The 23,224-nt window shown below is 35.3% G+C and overlaps 1 protein-coding gene across 1 annotated transcript in view; it reads right to left on the minus strand.

Annotated features, from left to right (window-relative positions):
- Positions 1-3,484: 3,484 nt before the first annotated feature.
- Positions 3,485-23,224, minus strand: part of LRRC49 (leucine rich repeat containing 49) — a 51,336-nt gene continuing 31,596 nt past the window's right edge. The window contains exons 11-17 of the mRNA XM_054215560.1: positions 19,938-20,021; positions 14,855-15,006; positions 12,867-13,104; positions 11,331-11,516; positions 7,211-7,320; positions 6,373-6,526; positions 3,485-4,282 (exon numbers count right to left, since the gene is read on the minus strand). Of these exons, the coding sequence (XP_054071535.1) occupies positions 4,076-4,282; positions 6,373-6,526; positions 7,211-7,320; positions 11,331-11,516; positions 12,867-13,104; positions 14,855-15,006; positions 19,938-20,021 (1,131 nt within the window). The 3' untranslated portion in view covers positions 3,485-4,075. The remainder of the gene's footprint in view (positions 4,283-6,372; positions 6,527-7,210; positions 7,321-11,330; positions 11,517-12,866; positions 13,105-14,854; positions 15,007-19,937; positions 20,022-23,224) is intronic.

Below are 23,224 nucleotides of genomic sequence, written 5' to 3' on the forward strand. Positions count from 1 at the left end.
TGTGTAATGTCGGAACAGAAACATATTCAAGTAGTCTGCCTTCCCAATCAAAACAAATAGCTGTTACTGTGATTTTGCATATGCACCTCCCAATCTGAATCATGTCTTTGTGAATGTTGCTTAATAACATGAAATAGCAAGTTATTTGCCTCAGCTTCTTTAAATAAACTAGCTAACAAAAAGCAGTTCATCCTGATGAATCACTGTGATAAGAAGTAGCATCATTGTTTGTCACTTTTACAGCCTACAGCTCTAGTTAAAAAAAAAAAGTAGTCACTTGTCCTGAATTTGCAGAATGTATACCTAGATTGTGGACTCACTACTGTTTGCACATTAGCCTAACTTAATCTGCAGATGGCCCGTGTTTTAACAGGTTAACCTTTTTTTGTTGTTATTATTATTATTTTAAATAGTTTATATAATGGAAGTATGACCATTTCTAGCAGTGGAACAAGATATTTCGCTTTTCTATCACTGACCTACACAGACTGGAAAACAGTTTTCAGCTATTTCCGGACTCCGATCTAACACTTGGTCCCAGACAGTCGAGCAGTTTTACTTACTCTACAACGCTCAGTTAAAACTTCTTCCCAGTACTTCCCCCCTTCCCCCCCGCCCCCCCCAAAACTGACAGGATCAGCTTTTGGTTTGCATCAAGTGAATCACTTCTCCCTTTGTTCCACTGTGGCGGCGTATCTGCAGCTCTATTACTTTTTCAGATCCTATATCAAAAGGAGTGTATGAAATAGAGCTCTTCATCAGTCTCCTTACTGAAGATCAAATTTCAGTTGCAAAATAAACAGTGACTCTGCATGACATAATGGGCCCTTCATGCACGATACGGCTAAACTGAAATTGGAAAAGAATGAGATATATCAGTATTTGCCCTTGTTTGGACATAGAGGAAATTTGCCTCAGAAAATAAAGAAACTGTATAAATAATCCAAAAACAATCAATGGAAAAAAAGTTTGAAGAGACTTAAAAGTAAAAACAGTATCTTTTTAACCCTTAAGATGAATTCTAGTTAACATATGGAATTTTTACAATAATAGCTCCTGTCCTCAACAGGAAGTCAGGCTACATGAGGGGATTGCAACAGTCCATTTTGGATAGAATATCAATGAAATATTAACAATATCCAAATTCGGTTTTATGCAGCATTTAAGGGCTTTTGAAGCAGAAAAAAAAATAACTGCTTTCAGCCTGGAAGGTTTTATTAAAAGGTCCCCAGCTTCAAAAATCAATGGGTATTTTAACTCCTCTATTTATACCTGTAACCATAGAAGATTTATATATGTAGTACTTCAGTTTCCAAACATCTAAGAATTTGCTGTTTATACCACCTAAAAATTTTTAGGTACTCAGAAATTCCTTAATAAGAAACTACGGTAATGTATCCCACAGGTCTGTATGAATTAACAAATAATTTTAATAAACACATGAACAACATATAGCATGCTAACAATTTTCAGATCACTTGGCAGCTTAAAATTCTATGTACTCTTAGGTCTAACATCCCTTTAGTCTATCATTCACTTGTTTCCTAAAAAGAATTAGTAAAAATAGAAGGGGTTTTTTTTGTTCCTACTGTTTCTATGTGAAAAAAACACATGCAGCCCAACATTAATCTTTTCTTCATTTATAAAAGCTGTCTTGCTACCCTCCCTTCAGCCATTTAGCAATCCAGTTATGAAACAGCTGCTATTCGTGAAAAAAAGTCCAAACCGGCAGCATTCACAGAGCACTGGGAATACAGAGCATTTTAAAGAGATGTTTCTACAACTCACAGGCAATACCCTCTGATTCATTTCACTTAGTTTTTTCAAGACCCTACCTCGAAGTCTCCAATCAAGATTATACTTCTAAAGTCTCAGTATCAGAAAGTCTGGCTTTTCTCTGGATTTTCCCATGGAGGACTTCCTGTTCCTCTAGACCAATCCACCCTTTCTTAAAAGATTTTTTCCAGTCTTTTATTGCTGCTGAATCTGATTCAAAAGGGGCCCATCTGCTCCAGCTACATCATCAGGAGAGTTCTGCACTCTCGCACAGCTGCTGAGGTTTCTGTCCCCGTTCAGAAGCTGGAATTGCTCCACCCACCCCCTCTGCACAGAAATGATGTAAACTGATGTATCCAAAAAACTTTGCCGTGATCATTTCTATACTGACTATTTATATAACATAAACTCTCATTTTCTCACATTTTGTGGGATGTTAATTTGCTCCCTTAATAAAACACACCATAAAACCTAAGAGTGCAGTTTTCCAATGGAAAGAAAAAAAAATCCTATCAAATACACTAATTTTACTATAAATTCCATGAAGCAGTTCAAAAATCCTGGAGGGGTGATTGTTTCTATTAAATTCCGTCAACTGCTGGAGCAGTTTCTTCAGGACTTTTAACATTTCCTTAGAATTTCAGTGACTTAAACTCCATTAAATTCCGTAAAGACTGAAAAGCAACTACCTACAAGTATCCTTTAGAAGATCACACATAACCAACCAAATTGAAAATACATTTACCAGTATGCATGCCATTGTTAACCTGCAACATGCTCTGAAAACGGATTCTTTCCAACAACTGAAATGCACCAGCTTGACCTGAATGCAAGTAGACTGTGTGTTCCAGAAGACCTACATCCACCTGACTCCTGCTACTCATTCAAGGCTACTTTCGGGCCGTACAAACTTACAGAACTGTATCTGCATCTCTGCTTTGCCAGAGAGTCTTGTCCAGGTAAAGTTTAAAAATAGACTTAGTTTTGAGCCACAGAAACCCTTGCAGGAAGTTTTCTTTGGTTATTAGCATTTCTTTTTTATAAATGAGCTTAAGTAAAATAAGACCAATTTGAACTGAGTAAGCGAACGCACGTGGTTCTGGATTGTTTTAGTTAAGATACAACGGACCTATAAAATTAGGTTTAAATGGCACAATTTTCTACCTGCTTACGAACACTCACCATGGGAATCAGCTGGACTTGCTAACAGTTCCTAAATCCAGTTTCTGGGCAGAAGCTGGCAAGGTGTTTACTGTGGAAGTTACTGTACTATGGAATGTGTTTTTTCTACCCATTCGCAGTGGATTTTGGGGGCAAGTTGTGTCTCATCTCTTCATGCAGCATTAAGGAAAAGTCTTTTCTTTGCACACAGTACTTCCTTACAGTATCTGTGAAGGGCAAAAGGGAATAATTTATTTTTATTGATAACAAATATGAAATTTTCACACAGCACGGAAATGAATTACAACTGAATAGTAGTCATCAGTTTCCTTACCAAATGTAACACATGCATCTTAGCTCATTTGACCTTGGCAAACCTCAGAAATTAATCATTTAGTAATCAAAACCAAAAGAAATTATATTATTAACATATTTTAACAGAACAAAAATAAAGCTTAAGTTGAGTATCTCTCAAATTCATATTTTACCTGTAATAATTCACACAAACTAATACAGATGAATGAAAAACTTGAAATCAAGCCTGGGCAATTTGTTCAGTTGAGAATTAATGACGATATACTCAGCACTGTGGTGGCGCTGATGTGAAAAAGTGTTCGATAATATCACAAACTAAACAAAAATAAGAAGTCTTCATCAAGTTCAGGGTGTAAAAATAATTTATTAGCTTTTGCTCATAAAAAAATCAACTACTATTCTTGATTTTTTTTTTAAACAGCAGCAAACAGTCAAAAAGGTGACAATTGAAAAGTGTTCGATAAAAAATAAGGCAAGCAGAGTGTAAATTCAGTGTAAAAATCAAAGCTGTAGCACTACAGAAGCACGGGCAGCAAAAAAAAAAAATAAACAAACAAGAACTTAGTAAAACATGACAATCACCAAGTTACTTCTACGCTATCCCATCACTTTAGCCAAAGAAGCACTGCTAAAGCAGTATGCAAGTAAACTTTTATTTCAAAACTATCAAGAGTTAATTAAGATTTAAAGGCATCCCTTGGGGGGAGGGGGGATGGTGGTGAAATATGCCATAGTGATGGTAATTTTATATTCTATTGTTTTAAGTTTGTAAAACACCGTAGAATAATGAACCCAAAAGCTTCCAAGACAAGAAGCCTTGACTCTACTGTTTTTGATCAGTGATCCGCTGTAAGCAGAGCTTCATGTAGGAGTTTTTATTGCGTATTTCTAGCACTGCATCTCTGACAAGCTCAATGAACATTTGAGGCCAGAGCTTCTGCAACGACTCATTTTTCATATTGATCTCCGCTGCTTCTTTCACTAAGTTCTCGACGTATGTCTGGCAAAATGTTTTTCTTTCCTTGATTTCCTGCATGGGAGAACCATTACACATTGTATAAGACAAAGGAAGAAAAGGTTAAACAAGAGCAAACCCGTAAAACAACCACAAAAATTTAATGAATTAAAGAACATAGTGATTAGCAGGCAAAGAGGCCACTGCACACTTTTTCCTGTAGGTTTTAATTTGCACAGCCCAGGGTCTATGTCAAGCTTTTATTAGTGCGATCATTGAATATTACTGTATCCATAATATTGATAGTATATTAATTAATTTATATGAAATACAATTTTAAGTAGTTATGTAAATATCTTTTAACAGTATTATGATTTTTTTTGCCTTCTGGCATAGCAGTGAAAATTTACAGATACTATTAAGCACCAGACTACTTTCCTTCCTTCTCTGCCTTCCCTTCCCAGTTTTTCATGATTACAGTACAACAGTTGGGAAGTACATGTTTATTTACCTGCCCTAACAAGAACTAAGCATACCATCACAGAAAAATATGCCAGTATGCATCCTTTCCACAGGCTCCCTGATAGACTCTGGCAAGTGCATGCTTCCTAACACATACTACATTAGATACTGAAGTAACCTAAGCCTTTAAAAAACAATAATAAAAAAACACCCCTGCACTTTGTGCAACTACTAGCTCTGCATTTTAGTCACTCAAACTGTATTAATCCCTGTTTCTGTAGAGTTTCTATAAAATGCCATAATAAGCTTTGAACAGTAAGTTAAATATCTAACTAGTTTGATTTATGGCATTGTTAAAAGTGTTAGGTCATGCTTCAGGCCATCGAAACATAAGTTTTCTTAAATGAGTGATAAAGCAGAGAAAATACTTTCCAGCTGTTTCATCTAAAAAACCAAATTATTAATCAATGACTCAGACTGTCATCTTTAGCAATAAACTTATTCAATCACATTTATTATGTTAGTTTGCTGCTGATGGGGACTTGGAATCAGTCTTTTTTGCCTATCTTATTATTCTTCTCTTGTGACATCCTGCAACATCTGCTGCCACATACATAACTCTCTAAAAAAGGAGGAGGTGGGAATTGCTGCACTGGGAAGAGAAAATAATGCATATATTTAATGGCCTGCACAAATACCAAGCTTGTTTTATTACAGTGCTTGCTCCGTGGTAAAGGACAAGAGGTCTTACTCTATGCCATTCAAAGTTAAGAGGTATTATCACAGCTTTTGAAACTAAAATGTTTTCTTAATTTAATCCCTCCACACATGCAGTCACTGTCTCTTTTTTTATGCTATGGATCTGAGCTAACAAAACCACAATGCAGTAACTGAATTCAATGTTTACTGAACTTGATTTAGTTTCTTGCACTAGAGGATTTATATATTTCCACATAATCAAAAAGCAAATAATGGGACAGATGTGGGAAGCGGGGTACATACAGCTAGAACTCATGATGATTGCTCAGAAAGGAGATTGTGGCTGGAAGAAGCATGTTCTCCCTGGGAACAATTTCCCTCTACCCAAGCAAAAGAGTTAGCAGATCAGAAACACAAACTAAAACAAGCGTGACTGATGTACTTGTCTGAAACAAGCCAGCTTGCAATTTTTTTAATAATTAAACCTAATACATTTCCTATATATTTATTTTCCTGTAGCTCATTTAAAAGCTAGAAAACAGCTCTTTATTACTACAGTCTGCACTACCTCAAATCTTGTCTGAAGGTGTTCTTCACCAATAAATTTTCGGGTATACTTTCTGACCTTCTAATTCCATTAGAAAATCTTAACATGTGCAATACACACTCTTCTTTGTAACAAAAACTGTGCTTATTTCTTATATTTCACTAATGCAGGTACATTTCTTTAAGAACATAAGGCTTGTAGGTGAGAATGTATTTCTGAGACTGTGACACGGGTCAGGAATCACTTCACTAAAGCCAGAAACTGACTATATTCCAGTATTCTGGTAAAGATCAGTTAGATGAAATGTTTGATCATGCACATAAATATGGTAAGCAGTGATATTTTAAACCCACCATTCTCAATAGCACAACTGAAACTTGATACATGGACAAATTCTGTGAGTATCAGTCTAAGGTATATAATAGAGGATGAAAGTATTTTGTAATTATATACTTACCTCAAGCTTTTCCATATGAAAATCCTTTGTTGTGTAATTCAACATTGCTCGAGTTGTGCTTTCCCCTCCATTTCTCCTGTTATCACCACTTTCCTCACTCCCAATCCCAGATTTCTTTCCCTTTCCCTCCAGCAGATAATGGAATTGCTTCCTCCTGTGAAAAGATAATAAAGAGATTTACAGTTTTAATTACTGGAAAATTTTTTAAGTGCAGATGTTTCTAGTGATTGGGAGGGTGGTTTTTTTCTTTTCTCCCTTTGAAAATGTACTTTATGAGCTATCAGGTTTATTGCATCCTCAAGTTACTCAAAATACATATGACTCTAGATATTCCTTCGTTAATTTGCTTCTATACATTTGACTTATATCACATAGCATCTCCTAAATAGAAGTCTTGCAACTTAAACTTCTATAAAGTACATATCTATAGAAGACTAAAAATAGGGTTTTTAAGCACCTTTTTACTTAGAGCACCAGCTCTTAAATCTGTTAACTGTTACAGTCACCCACTATAAAATACCCACTAAAACCAGTCAGTCTTCATTGTAAGAGTCCATAAATCTTCACCAGTACAACTGGAGAATTAAACAAGCAGTCCATTTGTGTGCACATGCCTTTTAATCTTACTCAGCAGACTTCGTACAACTTTTTTGAAAACCTCTGGCTACATGAATCAGGAGATGTCAGTATTTCTGCAATAATCAGAGAACCTATCTTCTGTAAGGTGGTATTTGTGAAATTTTTATCTTTTTACCTAGAAAAAATTTATCATGAAAGTGGGCAAGAGAATTAAACAATACAGTCTGGACAAATTCCAGTTCCATTCACTGTATTTTACCTAGATTCTCCAAGCAATGAAAGCATGCGATACTGCGGCAGCTCAGAAGATGCTACATACGCCAGAATGCCAAAGAGCCTTTCCGCCATTACAATATCATTTTCAGTAACCTGTGAGGGAAGGAGGGTACAAAAGAAAAAAAAAAAGTTAAGTTTCAGAATTGGCACATTTGTATTTCATTACATCTGTACATTGAGAATTAACTGAAATTTGTTATACAGAATACTGCATACAGATCTGTTCCAGGCATATCTTCAAAACACAGATTTGCTTTTACTGGCACTTTAAATGTACTTTGAAAGAAACCAAATGAGGTACTTGTGCTTGTTTTATTTCCTGTAATCCTGGAAACTTTAATGTATACGCACGCTACCCTGCGCTTCATGATAGTCTTCATGAAATGAGGAATTTTATAATGATTTCTTACATTGAGTATCTGAAGGCCAGACATATTAATTCTGCTCCCTACTGCATGCACTTACAGAAGGTCTACTGGAAAATTTCTGATCAAGTTGTGCTGGAGAAATTAAAAGATTCTGGGCACCCACATGTGAAAAGATAAGTTACAGTCTCTTATTTTGGCAGTATCATAGAAAAGGCTTTATAGTAAGAGAGGCTTTACAGGGGTGAAAATAAAGAAAGGAAAAAAAGAAAAAGAGTATTTTCTCTGCATTTTTCAACCCCCCCCAAAGTAAGTGTTCTTCCATTATATTTCTCCAAGTATCATCCCTATTGTTGTGTCAACATTAAGATGCAGATGTCTCTTTAAACTAAATTTTCAATGGTTGAAAAATTTTCAGGATTAATTTGACACGTTTCAATTTTGTATAGAGAAGGTGGAAAGGGTTTGTTTTTTGGTGGTTGTTGTTATTGTTTTTGGTTTCTCTTGGCTCATAACCTCTGGAGCCCGTGGCCTGTGTTTCTCCTGCCCCGATGGCCAGACTGTGAACTGACTTCAACTGCCAAAAGCTTGTTGGCACAGTTTCTAGACTCCTGGCTTTCCAGTGAGTACAGAAGAAATCTTTATGATCATCTAAATCTGACCTGGATAACACAGGACAATGAAACTCACTCAGTGACTTCTTAACTTCTGGATCAAATTTAATTTCCGTTTATCTTCTAACATATTTTTGGAAAGCAACTTATTATTAAATAAACTTTAATACTCACAATATTTACTAAGTACTTCCAGACAATTTTTGTATTCTGTATTATTCAAATGTGTGAGTAAAATGGAATTTTGATCCAAATGAAAGTAATTTTATTATATTCTTCTTTAATATTTATAGGCTATACGATCTACCCTTGCCTAAAGTATACTGCAACAGCCTAATGCAGGGAGAAATTCACCAGAGAAAACGTAAGTCACGAAATTAGAAATGTAAAGTCAATTCCATTTTTACAGTGTTTCGATTTGCTCATTTTCGCTTAAAATTAATAAGTCTTAGTAGCATAAGAGGAGATGACCTCGCCAAACAGTCTGTTAACAGAAGCAAAGTCTAAAACAAAGAGTGCAGAAGGCAGCTAGGGAAACAAAGAGCACTGCAGGCAGAAATGTCTGCTGGAGAAGTAAGTGATTTTAATTTATTTATTTATGTTAAGAGAAGCATAAGGACCAGGTCAACAGAGACAGCAATGCTGAATACACTCTCTAGTTCACAGAAACTCATGTTCTCCATCTTACTCCAGTACATTGTTTGCTCCATTAATCACAAAAAGATAATAACGGTAATATCACATAAATGTAAGCCTATTAAGCCTGCTTCTTGCCAAGCACGGAAAACAGGCACTGATTCAGCCAATGTGATGCATCTGTTATACTGTATGCCATGCCACTTGGCATAAAGCATTTTGTAGTTTAGTAACTTCAAACCTTGACAACTCTTAATTCATCTGAGATTACTATCACTGGAGAAAACTTCAAATAGTGTATCTCAATGAAGAGAATTTGCTTCTTCACAGTTAGTAAATGTAAGAGTTGGACAAGGGAACATCGTTGGGGGACACTAACACTCAGCTCTGGTCTGTAACATAACTGGAATGGAAGGGGGAGGCTGGGGAGAAAATAAAAGCTTCCTTGTAAAGTTTTAAGTTTAGAAGTGATAGAGTTATGCAATTTATTTAGTTAATTCAGTTAGTACATATTGCTTTTACTCCCCAACTATACGTACCTCAGAGCTGGCAGTACAATAGCCTTCACAAACATTGCGCGCACATGATAATCAGAACAGCAGAATATGCACATTTCCCTTTCCGTCATCTGAAACTAAGATCGCTAAGATCTGAGAGCACACTTCAGGCATTTGTATTCTTTACATTGAAATGGGATTTTCTATTATGGATTTTAAAAAAAAAAAAGGTAATATATCTCTGCAGAGCTGGATACCACGACTTCTGCTGTAGACTAATGAAAAACAGCGATCAGAGTTCAGCTCTTTCTTCTGCTTGGCTACGACACTTCTCAAATGATTAATGACACTAGGAAAAAATTTCTGCATGCACATCTTCATATACCGTGGTCTGGCTGGAAAAGTTTGTTGAGGACAAAAATGTTCTTCAGTCACACATATTTAAGATTTTATATATATCCTACATAAAAAGCACGCCATGCTACATTTACTAAATTCATAAATTCATCCCCAAGCACTATTAAATGCAGAAGTTTCCTTCAAAGACTGAATTTGCTGACCTTGAGATCATAATAAAAAGTCCACATAAATAGTTTTTTATCTTTTCTTTCTTTCTCCATGAAGACCAAACAGGTTAAGATTTATCTTCTATTTTCTTTTAAACTGAATCGCCAGTGTTGATTTTGAAAATATGATGCAGTAAAAAAAGAAATAAACTTTAAACCCACATTCAAACTTTTTTTTCCCCCTCTTTTTTTTTTTTTTTTAAATCAACTTTGATGGGTATTTTTTGGAAAGTAATAAATTCATTGTTTTTTTAAAGTTCTCATGGTCATGAGATGGGGGGGACTCCATGACCAACGGTCATTTTCGGCCCCCCCAAGATACTGTGCTGTTGCAGTAAGTCATATTTGCCTTCATCCTTTCTCATACTTTCTCCAATAGTTAATTCAGGTAAGCTCTTTAACCCACTCCTGCTCTTCTGTGCCACTAATGCATGTTTTACAGAACTAAAACCAAGTAAACCACAACATTAATGCAATGGCTGTATCAGATAACAAGTAAGATATCTAATACGAAACATACGATGATGACGACAACCAGATCTACACACTAGAGCTATGCATTATTTTTGCTCTAATTAACTTCCATAACACTACTTAAACTTATTTAGCATTTAAAATTGAATGCACATTCAAACATCGTGTGGCATCATAACTATTCTCACTCCCTTTATGATCAAAGCCCAAGTAGAAAACAACCTTTTATATGCTTGAATAAATTTACTTTCAATTGATGTAAAGGGGAACACAAAGTACAAAGAATAGCAATATTAGTGTCCTAACTTTCTATTTAAACCTAAAACACACACCCAACAAAAGGACACACACACTAAAATACACACCGAAAATAAATAAATAAATGAATTAATAAAATCTATTTGAGAAACTTGTTCCTGTGATAGGCTTCAAGAACAAAATATTATTTTAGCTACATTTTGTAACACTGGAAAATATAAATAATCATATACTGTAAACTACTAACCAGCCTGATAAACTCACATTTTTGCACCAGTATTCCATGTCAGAACTCTGATCGTTATGAATATAATAAAGAAGCGCTCCTTAAAATTAAGTAAAATCATGCAGTTCTTTATTTATTTTTTTTTTTTTAGAAACACATGCAGAAATAATAAAAAGTCTTTCCTTCAGATACATTCCAACCACTCAGGTGTAGATTTGGACTGTCGTGCAATTGCAAACAACTGAGACAACACAACATCTTCATGGCAACAAAGAATCTCACCAATTATACTAATTGTATACAGCACAAAAAATTATACGGTGAATCTACTTAAAATTTTTCCCCCTAATAATGAAAGGGCACTGACAGGCTTCTGCTCATTTTATTAGCAATTCATCTGCTTTTTAAAACTCAATGCTAATTTATCTTCTAAGACCAATAGTAAGAAGGAAGCAACACTGTCCTACCTTTACTCCATTTATCCTCTGTAGATTGAAATGGTTCAGTCTAAACAGAACATAGTATTTCCACAAAGTAAAGTTGACAACCGGATTTCCCTGAGGATCAACTGTCAACTGTTCAATGCGATGCATCTGGGCTAATGCATTGAATTGCTGCAGCGTCACAAGATTCGTCTCCTTAAACTTCAGGTGCTTAAAAAAATAAAAAAGAAAGAAAGAAAGAAAAAGTCAAACCACAATAAATTAAATAAGGAAACAATACAGAGTGAACACACTGATTTCTACTCCGTGCCACTCAAACAATTCTCAAACTCAAATAAACAGTCTTTAGGTCTGATAGAGCATCTGAGCTCACTTTATTTGAGGTCTTTGTGGCAAAACACATCCAAGTATCAACCAACTGGTGTATTACAGATATTTAGAAATGTCAACATTACATGCCCCTAAGCAATTTATAAACCCTTTAGCAACAGCACTAATATTTTCAATGTTACAAAAAGCAGCAATACTACTTCAGCAATATTTATTTTAATTCCACAAGTAAAGCAACTGCAACATCCACGTAAAATAAGTACAATATACGTTTTTAAGTATTCCGCTCTTTCAGCCATAGCAGGCTGGCATTAAGTCATACCCTGCTGTTTCTTAGAACCATGCCATACGCTAGTGCTCCGATAAGCACGGTATATTTGGCTACACAGTGGCATTACTGAGGGAAGGGAAAGGAGGTAAAATTGATGGTGAAGATAAAAATTTAGTTGAGATTCTCTATCCCCGCACCTCCCCCCCCCAATTTTTCACCACACAATTAACCAATTGTTTCACTGAGATAGATAAATCTGTGGGGAACTTAAGACAAACTTATCTATCTCAATGAAACCACTGAATTCTGTTATACCCAAAACCTTTAAAAGCAGCAGGGAGCTCAAGAGGCGTATCATCTGAGTAACAACTTGCTTTATATATGTTATCATTGTTTTACTGTTTGCTTCAAAATGACCAATTTAAGCGTCCAAGCAAAAATGGAGGGGGGGGGGGGGGAACAAAAAAACCTGAGTACTAAAGGGACATCTTATGTTGTTTTGCTTCTAAGGATTCCAAGAGCTGTATTGATTTAGCTAGCTACTACCTCTGAATTTTGCCTCTCTCTTTGTATCCTATGAGCTATATTTGATCTTTGAACTCAAAACACAAATGAAGGTCTCCTGAGACCATGGATCCATAACAACATTGTAGAATAGTAATACTGTATTTACACATCAGTTTTGACACTTAAAAATAATCAGCTAGGTCAAAGGAATTTAGAGAAATAATAACCAGCCTGAAAATAAAATACTATCCTGTGTGAGAATCTAAATTAAAGTCTTGATTTTTGAGAAGTATCAAGTTAAAGTTAGTGTTACGGTAAAACACCAAGCAAATACGTCATTCGCAAATGTATCTATATGAAAGCGCTCAAAGGTGACTACACCAGATTAAGGTTTTATTAGAGAATACATATTCCACAGCTGTTCACACAGCTGAAATTTGAGGCATTCTTACCACAGAATTAGGAAATTTTGTCTTCAGTTTCGTTAACACTTGAACAATTTCATCAAATTCTATGAACATAAAGGAAACTGTGACAATAATTCCAGCTGTTTGAACACTCCAGTTTCGATCCAGGCACTCCAGTGCTCCCGCACCATACAAGCAAAGAGTGTCTCCTTCCACTTCCACTAAATGGGACTCCAGAACGGACAAGCCTTGTACTGCACTGCTCAATATTGTATCAAGAGACCTGGGGAGAAAATAAAAATGCAGTGATACAAATGAGATTATTTTTAATCTCTACAAATGAGAGACAGTAACATCATTCTACTGAATGACAGTCCTTTCATTTACCAAAAGCAAACAATCAAATATGATTGCATTTCTCAGCATTCATTGATTTGCAGTACCCAATCTAGTTCAAAACCATTTAGAGATGGAAAATCCTCTTTCCATCAAGTAACACTGCAAATGTTCTACCTCTTTGGCAGAAAGGCTATGGGTGTATTTGAGTTAGACAAGGGGAAAAAAATAAAATTAAGAAATCACTCATATTTGATAACCTGCTTAAAAATTTTAACTCAGAATGCTAACTTATTTTGTGTTGCTTTAAATACCTAAAACAACTTCAAACAATGTATTTATTCAAGCAAAATCACAATGCATTCTAGAAATCTTAAAACTACAAAAACTTTCACATGGAAACAGATTTTATGCATTATATTTTATTACCGTAGATTTAACAAAAGAATTCTAACGTTTGTGGTCAGGTAACTGCAAGGAATAAACCAACTGTAGTCACTGTACCCAGCATAAGGAGAGATAGCATTACATCAAGATCTTCCCTACAACTACAAGGAAAAAGTCTTAGTATGTTTCTGAAAAGCATGATTTCAGAAGCAATGAGAATCTGTTCATTAACAGGACAATGCTCAAGCTACCAAAGTTACACTGACATGGTCACAGGGGTTGATTAGCGACACTGAATTAAAATGTGAAGAAACCAAGAAGCCAAGAAAGCAGAAGCTAAACATATGTTCAGGGGAAAGCTTTGGAAGCACAAGAATGGAAAGGACTACAGCAATTTAAAAATGCTAAGAAAAAAATGAGAGATAAAAACCAGGTCTAGCCAGTACTAGACTGAATCTCAGATGGGTTCTGTTTGTGAGAGGCAACGACGTCCTGCCTGCACCTGGCGTTTCCAGCGCTGATCGGGCAGAGCAGGAAGCTGTACTTCCCACTGATTTTGCGCAGAGTATTTTTTCAGGCTTTTGCCAGAGCTAGCCAGGCTGCAAGTGTGCTAGTCTGGTTTTAGCCAATCCAAGGCACACATTGTTCGCTAAGTTCTGCATTTGGTTTTTAAATTACATAGAACGCCAGATGCCCACCCTTTAGATCCAAATAAGCAAACCACAAAGTGTATCAGAAAAATAATATAACTATCTTTTAAACCAACAGTACAAATTTTATCTTAGGAATAAAACTAAGTCAAAGAACTGCTGCTGTTAAAATAACACAGGTCTGAAAGCAGTCCAGTAAGAGATGCTGCTTTCAAACTAAGAGCACAAATTCAACATTCAGTTTATGAAACCTCTTGACCTACAAAGAGGTTACAAACATTTGCAATGCTTGTACATCCTCATTTTGCTCGTTTCAACTGAAGGCGACAATCTAAGCTGTGAAGGAAATATACAGCCTCAAGAAGGCTCAGTAATTTATATTTAACATTTCTTGCAAACATGAAGTCCTTTATTTAGCAAAATCACGTAATAATTTAGCTTGCACTTCTTTAGTCAATGAGTTGCTGCTATATTACTTATTTAATATATGTTACTTAATACTAATGGCCAACAGGTTTAATCCCGAAGTGAAACACCTTTTCAGGATCAATTTGGATACATTACTTTTGATAATGAATTACAGTGAGATCTCAGAGATTAGAAGTAGTAACCCGGAATATAAGACAACATACAAACAAGAAGTGTTTCCCGATAAAATACCTGCTTTCTTCAGGAAATACATATGCAGGACTGCCATTGATCTGACAGGGCTCGTTATCTTTATCTTGGTTTAAAGAAGCCACGAGAGCTATTCGATTCTGCTGTATCTCCCACTGACGGGCAATATTACAGATTGTTAACCGTTTCTTTTCCTGAAACAACATATAATAGTCATAGTAAGTTATGACAGTGCAGTATCAACACCTTGTTTGTTCTGAAAGAAATATGCTATTTAATCAAAATATTTTCAGTGTTTTAAATTGAAGAAACTATAGTAATGGTTGGTGGTTATGCATGAAAATCAATGCATCATTCTAGTGCTACTTAGCGTAACTGCCAGCAAACAATGATTTCACAAAATAAGAAATAACAGAAACAAGAAAAGTAACATAATAAATCCACAACTTGAGAAAGAATAAAGTTAAAACTATTTAGTTTGGATAACCACAGAAGTCTCATTTTGACAGTCTGGAGCTGCTTGCAATATTCCTCCCGGAAACAGGGCCAACTGCTTGTACTTCCCTCCATGCTGCTGGAGTGAGCCGAGCACTTAAGCTAAGCCAATTATGCAACTGCTCTCAGTCTTAGCAGTAATTGCAACATGCTCTGCATGGGGGAAAATGTTATCTTCTGGAAAATGGGAAAAGTCAATTTTATAAGAACAGAAAACGAAGCTACCTCTGTGATCAACACAAGGACTACAACAGATCTAAGCTCAAATATTTTGTAATAGTTTTTTAAAGTAGTTTTTATATTCTAAATAGGTCTTGTCAATGAACCAGTATTTCAAAAGTCTATTAATACTTTTCTTCTTGTATAGCCATGCAAATCCTGTCAATTATCTAAGACTCTCTATATAGGTTATTATTCTATTGTATCATATATATATGATTTAATATATCCCATATAGCATACTTTAAAAGGTTAAAGAACAAGGTGCTTTGTAATAGCTCAAGGACTGGCAGCTGAACTGTCATCAAATGAAAACTGCACAACATAAATAATATCAAAGGGTAAATTCATTGTTAGTTTCACCTCGTTTGGTTTTTCTGAACCAAAACTAATTCTCTGGGAGTCAGCCATCTCACTGTTACACTACTCTCAGACTCAAACAGTGCCTTACAATTTCTGAGAGGAAAATATTATAGAGGAGCTTAGCATAAAATAAATTTACATCCACAAAACATGGAAAAAACAGAGTACCACTCAAAGCCCATGATTTCCTGGTTTATCATATCATGCTGCTATGGAAATGTAGCTTTCAAGTCCATACAAAGGAACAATCTTAATTTAAAGCTTCCCACTCTTCAGAAATATAAAAAAGCGTATTTTAAGAATCTTTTAATTTCTCCCAAACTTCAGAATATCACTATTGGAACTGGGATACAAACAAACGCCCTGATATTTTGGAATAGAGGGGGAAAAAGGCAAACCTGAATTTGCCCTGTGTAGAATAAACAGCAGTTCATAGGCAGCCTGGGTGTTTGTCACTAATTTTGCCCATACACAAGGGAGGATAAAAGGTGCACACTCTTCGGATGTACTGATGGATATTCTACTTCAACGCTACGAAATTCTGGATTGAAACAGCAAGTACTTGTTAGCTTCAAGTTGCAGTGATCTCAAATTGGGTCTAAAGGATCTCAGGCAAGCTAAATCCCTGTTAAGGATCGTTTCCTTTGAGCATAAGCTAACCACCTTTATCCATTTCTTACCAGTCGTAAAAGCCTGCCTAACATCATAATTTTAAATTTCATTACATTAGTTCCTTTCTCCTTTAGAATATTTTGTTAAGCTGATTAAGATACAAGAAAACACTACAATATTGATTAGGATTTAGAAGGCTGTACCAAAAATCCTCAAGGCTAGAAAGACTTCATTTTAAAATTGAACATTTACATTTCTGTTTTAAGACACGCTCTATGGCTGGGAAAAAAAAAATCAACATAAACTACAAAGTTCTATTATAGCCCCTTTTTTTCAAATGGGAAAAAAAAAATAATCTATTTGATATGCTTATGGAGAACCTAATTTTACCATTTGAAATTACGACTTTTGATGTATTAAGTCTGACCTACACTCGCTATGCTCCTAGGTTTAATCTACAGAAGTAACATGTGACTATTACCAGAATGTTTTTACATAATTCATTTTACAGTGGGCAAGTTGTGGACATCACTACAATGTAGTTCACCAAGAATGTTCCTCTCTTAGTACTTGGGGATGCACTACAAATGAATATTTCTTTGAAAAACAGAAACTAGTAGATCAACAAAAAAAAGATAGCAGTCACAAATGATGAAATGCTTATTTGTGCTAGGTATTTCCTTAAGAATAAGGAACAACTGCATATAAACGTTTCACAGTAAAACTTTTCATACCTACATGCAAATCCCTCCTGCTGCAGCTATTGTACTCAGAGTATACAGTATGATCTGTTTCAATGACTGATAATGCAGAGATAGATCAACTGGACTTTAAACACTGATAAAAATTATGTCTTTAATTGTCTATAACTGACACTGAAAGTAGGTGGAAATTACTTTAAGAATTTTGTTCTTCTGAAAGATTTTCCATTTTCAAGGGCTCAAAACTCTATTTCACATTCAATTTGCCCAAAGAGCGCTGATGTTACCTGATTAGAGAACACTAAGTGCCAGACATTCAGACTTCAGCGATGAGTGGGCTCCACGTCACACAAAGTAGGGGAAGTTGAAACAGTCAGCATTTTCTGCCAATCGTATTCAGAAAATTCTGTTTGTGCTGGAGGGTGAGGGTCTCCTCATAACCTCATCTACCATACAGCTCCACCGCTTTGTTAGCCCTCAGCTGGGGGCTGCTGGATTCCTACAGAGCTTTGAAAACTTCCAATTATTCATTTTACAAAAAGCAAATTTTAGAAGTGTGAAGATTCTGCTAGCAATAACTATTGCTTGTTCCAGTAAATATTAAGTTCAGCCTCTGTTGGAAAGGAATTATATTTTCTGTACATTTCAAAGTACATCTCAAACTTCCCCAGAGGAGTGGGTTTTAAGCAATAAAAAAGTAGCCTGGAAAAAGAGAGATGAAGAAACTCCGCTGTTAGGGTAGACAAGTACCAGCAAGGGAAAAAGAAGAGACGACGTTGCTAAAATTAACTTTTTTGATGCAGTGAATACACGAAAATAGCAATCGTTTGCTACTGAATGAGTGCTTATAATTTCATTTACACTGCATATAGTCTAAGAAAGTTCAGAGGAAAGAGACAACAACAGAAGTTGCAGAATATGAGTCACTAAATATTTAACTATTTATTCACTTCAGATTTAACTATGAAGAAAATCCTACAGTTCGCAGGTTTTTTTCACTGGACATTGTATCCATGAGCAGATTTGCTCCTTTCAGTTCAGATGTGTTGAACAGGAAAAAAGAGACCAGCATCATAACACACAAGAACATGTTGGTATTTGACTCTTACACCACTTAAGTATTTGAAGATCAGAAAGATACTCAGATTTCAACATTAACTTCTAGATTTTTGTAGTTCATTTGAGGTAACAACAGTGTTATACATTAAACAGTTTTTTTTCCCCTTCTAAAGGAAGTTTCCCCTTGCAAAACGCACTGGGAAATCTCAGCCGTCAAGACAAACAATCCCTCTCCTACAAGGAAACATTGCATCAATGGTTAAGAACATGAACTACAAATAAACGCTTTCAATAAACACCTACTTTTTTTCCAGTCCAGAGACACAATTAGCTTTTCAACAGCCTAAAGTAACACCATGTGTGAATATTATTTACTAATTTCCCGTTTCTTTATGTTACTAAGAACTGGCACAAAAACTTCAGACCTGAAGAGACTTTAAATACATCAGTATCTTCCAGGAGAAAAAAAAAAACAACAAACAAACAACAAAAACCAAACCACAGCACTGCTAAAAAAAAGAAAAGAAAAAAAAAAAGACCGTATCTAAGACTTTGTTGTTATATTGGTTTTTGGGGTTATTTTGTGGTTTGTTTTTTTTTTTTAAAATAGAAAATCAAAACATACATGGATACAAATATACAGGATTTCAAAATATATTCTTAGGCACTAGACATGGAATTCTATTTTTCCCCCATTCGCAAATTTAGGTTACTTGGTTTTTCTTTTCATATACTTAAAAAGCCTTTTAATATACTGTTAACATTCTGTTTGTGTCTCTTAATTTTTCAGAGTTATATACATTTGCTACACTTCTTACAGCCTCCTGCAATTACTTTCAGTCTAATCCCTTTCATGAAATATGACTTTACCTGGCAACTTAACAATATGCATACATGAATGTTCTGTTTGTTTGTGTTCCAAATTGAATCTTTGTACAATCATTACTGGATGACAAAAAGTTTTAGGCACTTTTTTTTTCCTCCAAGGAAAACCGATGTGGAGACAAATGGCAATATTCACACAACAAATGTAATAAGATACTCTTACATCCTTGAACTTTGGTCTCCTATTAGCAATGTAGCCAGCTCCATATGAGTATTCTGGAGTGCACCTCAGTCTCCCCTGTTAAAGCTATTCCATCTTATGTATATAAGCATTAACCGGGACAGGTGGTCTGGTAGGTAAGCATTCTTCTGAACAAGAAGACAACTGGAGTCTAGCTGCAGCTCTGATGACTGCTTAACTCTTTCTACAAAAAGGAACAACTTCAACAGGAAAGAATGAAGGAAAAACTACTTCAGAACACCCTGCATGGCAGCAGTTAGAGCACTCACCTGAAAATGGAGGAGACCAAGTTCAAGGAATTTGAAATCATTGAGAAGTCCTTTACTTTACTCTGGATTTACTTTATCTCTGGATTTCTGAAAATGAAGTTTGCCATCCTTTTACATATATCACACTCATGTATTCAACTAGGCTTTTTTGCTAAAGTATAACTTGCACAGTTGACTGAAGAGTTTCAGTTGTGGAGTGCACTGCTTAAGCTGTAAAAAAAAAACCGTTTAAAGACATAGAGGCATGTTGGGATACTCAAGAACTACAGCAAAACCCATTAGGATATAGATTATTGCTGCAAACTGGTTTACAGTAGGCTTAGATCAGCCACAGAAAATACCTTAAGCAAGGTCTGTTTATGGCTTTCACGCTTCCTTTCTTCCTCTTTCCTTGCTGCAACAGATGCCATACGTCTTTCTTCTTCCTGGATGAAAAAAGAGAAAAACAGCTTCATAAAAGGAGGAATTAATCAGGTTCTGAAACATATTACTGATAAATTAGTAATATATTTTTGTGGTGGTATTTGAAATGCAAATTTTAATTTTAATACAATTACAGGATTTTTTAACATTTTAATGTTTCTAAATATTATTTAAACCAATAAAATTGGTAATTATAAATAAATCGAGAAATAGATATCTATTCAGATGCAAATACTGAAGATAATGCTATTTAAAAGTAGTATTTGTAAAGGTCTTTGAAAAAGTATAAAGTATATGGTGAGTATGACAGTGAAAAAGAACATTTTTCAATATAACAGTGCACTGTATCTTTGTAGTGGTTTTTGCAGTCAGGAGGATTTTTTGTAAGAAAAGACACAGAGCAAATGAGCTGAATTCTGTTTATGCTCGAATCATAATCCAGGACTGATTTTCGCCATTATAAACTTTTTCTAGGGACTTACTTTTCTCAATCAGCAACAGAACTTGAGAAGAAAAGAGTATTTTCGAAGTTAACTATAGCACATGAACATTATTTCTCATCAATATTATTACCTATTCAAGAAGAAGTTTCAAGAAGAAAGCCACTGATTCCTAAATAATGAAAGTCATGTAAGTGAAGATGCTTAGTTTTCCTGGTACAGCAATTTAATACTGCAATACGCCCATATTAGGTTGAATGCTGCCTGTTTACAGAAGTCTAAACATTCTCACAGCACAGTATTTTTAGAACATATATTTTCCAAGTAACAAAAGAAATGTTCACTATGAAGTAAAAAGTGTAGAGTCCTTCCAACACAAATATTTGGGAAGCATACTTTAACTTATTTTGATTTACTTCACATGCCATTTGGGTGTTTCTATTAAAGTGTCTTCCCAGGACATACGGAAAGTGTTTTGATTTCCCTCAAAATAGAAAGCTCCTGTCCTAACCTTTTCACTTTCACTTTCCAGAAAGTTATGTGTTAAGAAAATTAACAAACAAAAACGAGCAGAAAATATCATCAACCATGAAGACATATTGATATGTCAAAATCTCTATATAAATAAAACATGCCATGTTGAGAGCATTATAAGAACCCCTAAGCACGTGGGTAAAGGCTTACTGGAAGATAAAACAAAACAGGAACTTTCCACTTAGCATTGCTATTATGCTTTTAAGACAATAATTTCCAAAGTGTAAGACGTTCGGTTCACATAGTGGACTTATCTGTGTACAGTCCTCCTGAAACCCATTGACATACCACGGATTTTGACATCAATCTGAGAGGTGATTAAACAACACACTTCCAACCTGTTCCTCCGTGACTTTAACCTCGTATGCATATATTAAACAAGAGGAATACCTTAATGCAGATTAAGGCATGAGGCTTTGGACAGAGTAAGCTTCTCTAACCCAACTGTATGCAAGAGTTTCCCTGGAACACTAACTGGAAAGCCTAACTTTTTGTAGTTGTTGCTGTTCTGAATGCAACTTCTGGCCTTTTCAGGGTGAAGTCTTGTTGGCAGCCTCCTCAGCTACTGGGGTTTTCAGTTCTTCCTATACAGGGGATTACCAAGGGGCTGGTGTCAGAGAACTACAGAATAATCCAGTCAGAAGAGACCTCAAAAAGTCCCTAGTCCATATTAAAGGAGAATCAACAATAAATACACAATTAAATAAAACCACACAAAGATACAGAAGGCCTTCAAGATCCCAATACAATCAAATACCACAGAATGAAACCCAATACCTGAATGGGAGGGTTCAGGGTGAGGCTATGAAAATAATGAAATAAACCCCAAGCAGGTATATGCCACAAATATGAATATCTAGCAATTAAAAAAAAAGTACTGTTCCTCAAGATATGATTCAAAATGTTAAGAACTACAAACAGGATTCTCAAGACAGCTGTTTATCCCAAATGTACTGAGGTTGTGTTTACTGAAAAAAACCTGAAGTTTAATAGAAACAGTAACAAACTACATTAGTGATTCCTCTCTATAGAAAGTGGGTTAGAGTTGTTTGGGGTTTTTTCAATTTTCTAATTAAATTTCTTCATTTGACGTTGTATTTATGCTTTTTTAACTTGGCTTCCTAAAGAAACAAGCTTTTTACAATTTCAGTGGCTTAATCTTCTCTAATGACTTTTCAACACATTGAACATACTATTAAATAGCTTAAAGTACATTTAGATGTCCCAAATTAAAGTTTTTGTTCCCTAGAAGTTTGATTATATAAAATCGGTATGCAGAAAGAAGAGAAATGTCAACTAGTTTTCCCACCAAGGGAGAGGAAGCAGGAATTATCCATTCTATTTGGCAAAAAACAGCTGGCCAGTTGTCATAGACTCCGCTCCAAACTAAATGAGGTATTGTTGTGTTTCGCACTGGGGAAGCAAGAATTAGAGAACAAAATGACACTAATCTATAGAAATTAGCCCTCATTAATTTTATTCCTTTCAAAACAACTTAAGGTTGGGGTTTCCTCAAGCTTTAAGGCAAACATTCACAAAGTTCCCTAATTCAGTTTTTTCTCAGCTTACACAAATATCCCTTCTTACTCTGTCTTCCACCTCAAAGCCTTCTCTTTATCCAGTCCAAATGCGTACTTTATGACAGTCTTCCATACATGAAGGTCTACTGCTCTCACTGAAGTCAGTCCAGTATACAAAAAATGAAAACAACGTTCTAACAAGAGTTTTTTATTAACTGAGTAAGACTCTTTTTTCTTGAACAAGAGTTTATCCTCGTTATTGCCATTTAAAAAATACTATTTCTTTTAAAAAAGAAATTATCTCAGCCTAAAAAGAAAATATATCCTAGTTTTACTCAGTTTTCATAAAGGCAGAATGAGAGAAAACATCTGAATAAAGATCAAGGGCCAAATCTACTTTTTATGGAAATCAAATCCATACACATTTCTTGATTAATCTTACACCAGTCTTGAAGAACACAACACCCCCCGCCAAGCCCCACAAAATCTACAAAGTTATAAAACAAAGACCTTAATAACCTTTCAATACAGTTTTTACTATCACCCCTTCTTCTCTTTTAGCTACAGCTCTTTTGAAATTATTTATATCTCCCTTTTTCTTTGTTCCCCCTGGCTATTCTGCTGCCATTGTCCATAACTTTGTTTCACCTTTAAACCAAACCTTGCAGGACAAGAGGGGATGCTTTTCCAGAAGGCTGAAGTGCCAGATCA

The sequence above is a fragment of the Rissa tridactyla genome, chromosome 9 (genome assembly GCF_028500815.1).
Source record: "Rissa tridactyla isolate bRisTri1 chromosome 9, bRisTri1.patW.cur.20221130, whole genome shotgun sequence".
Classification (NCBI taxonomy): Eukaryota; Metazoa; Chordata; class Aves; order Charadriiformes; family Laridae; genus Rissa; species Rissa tridactyla.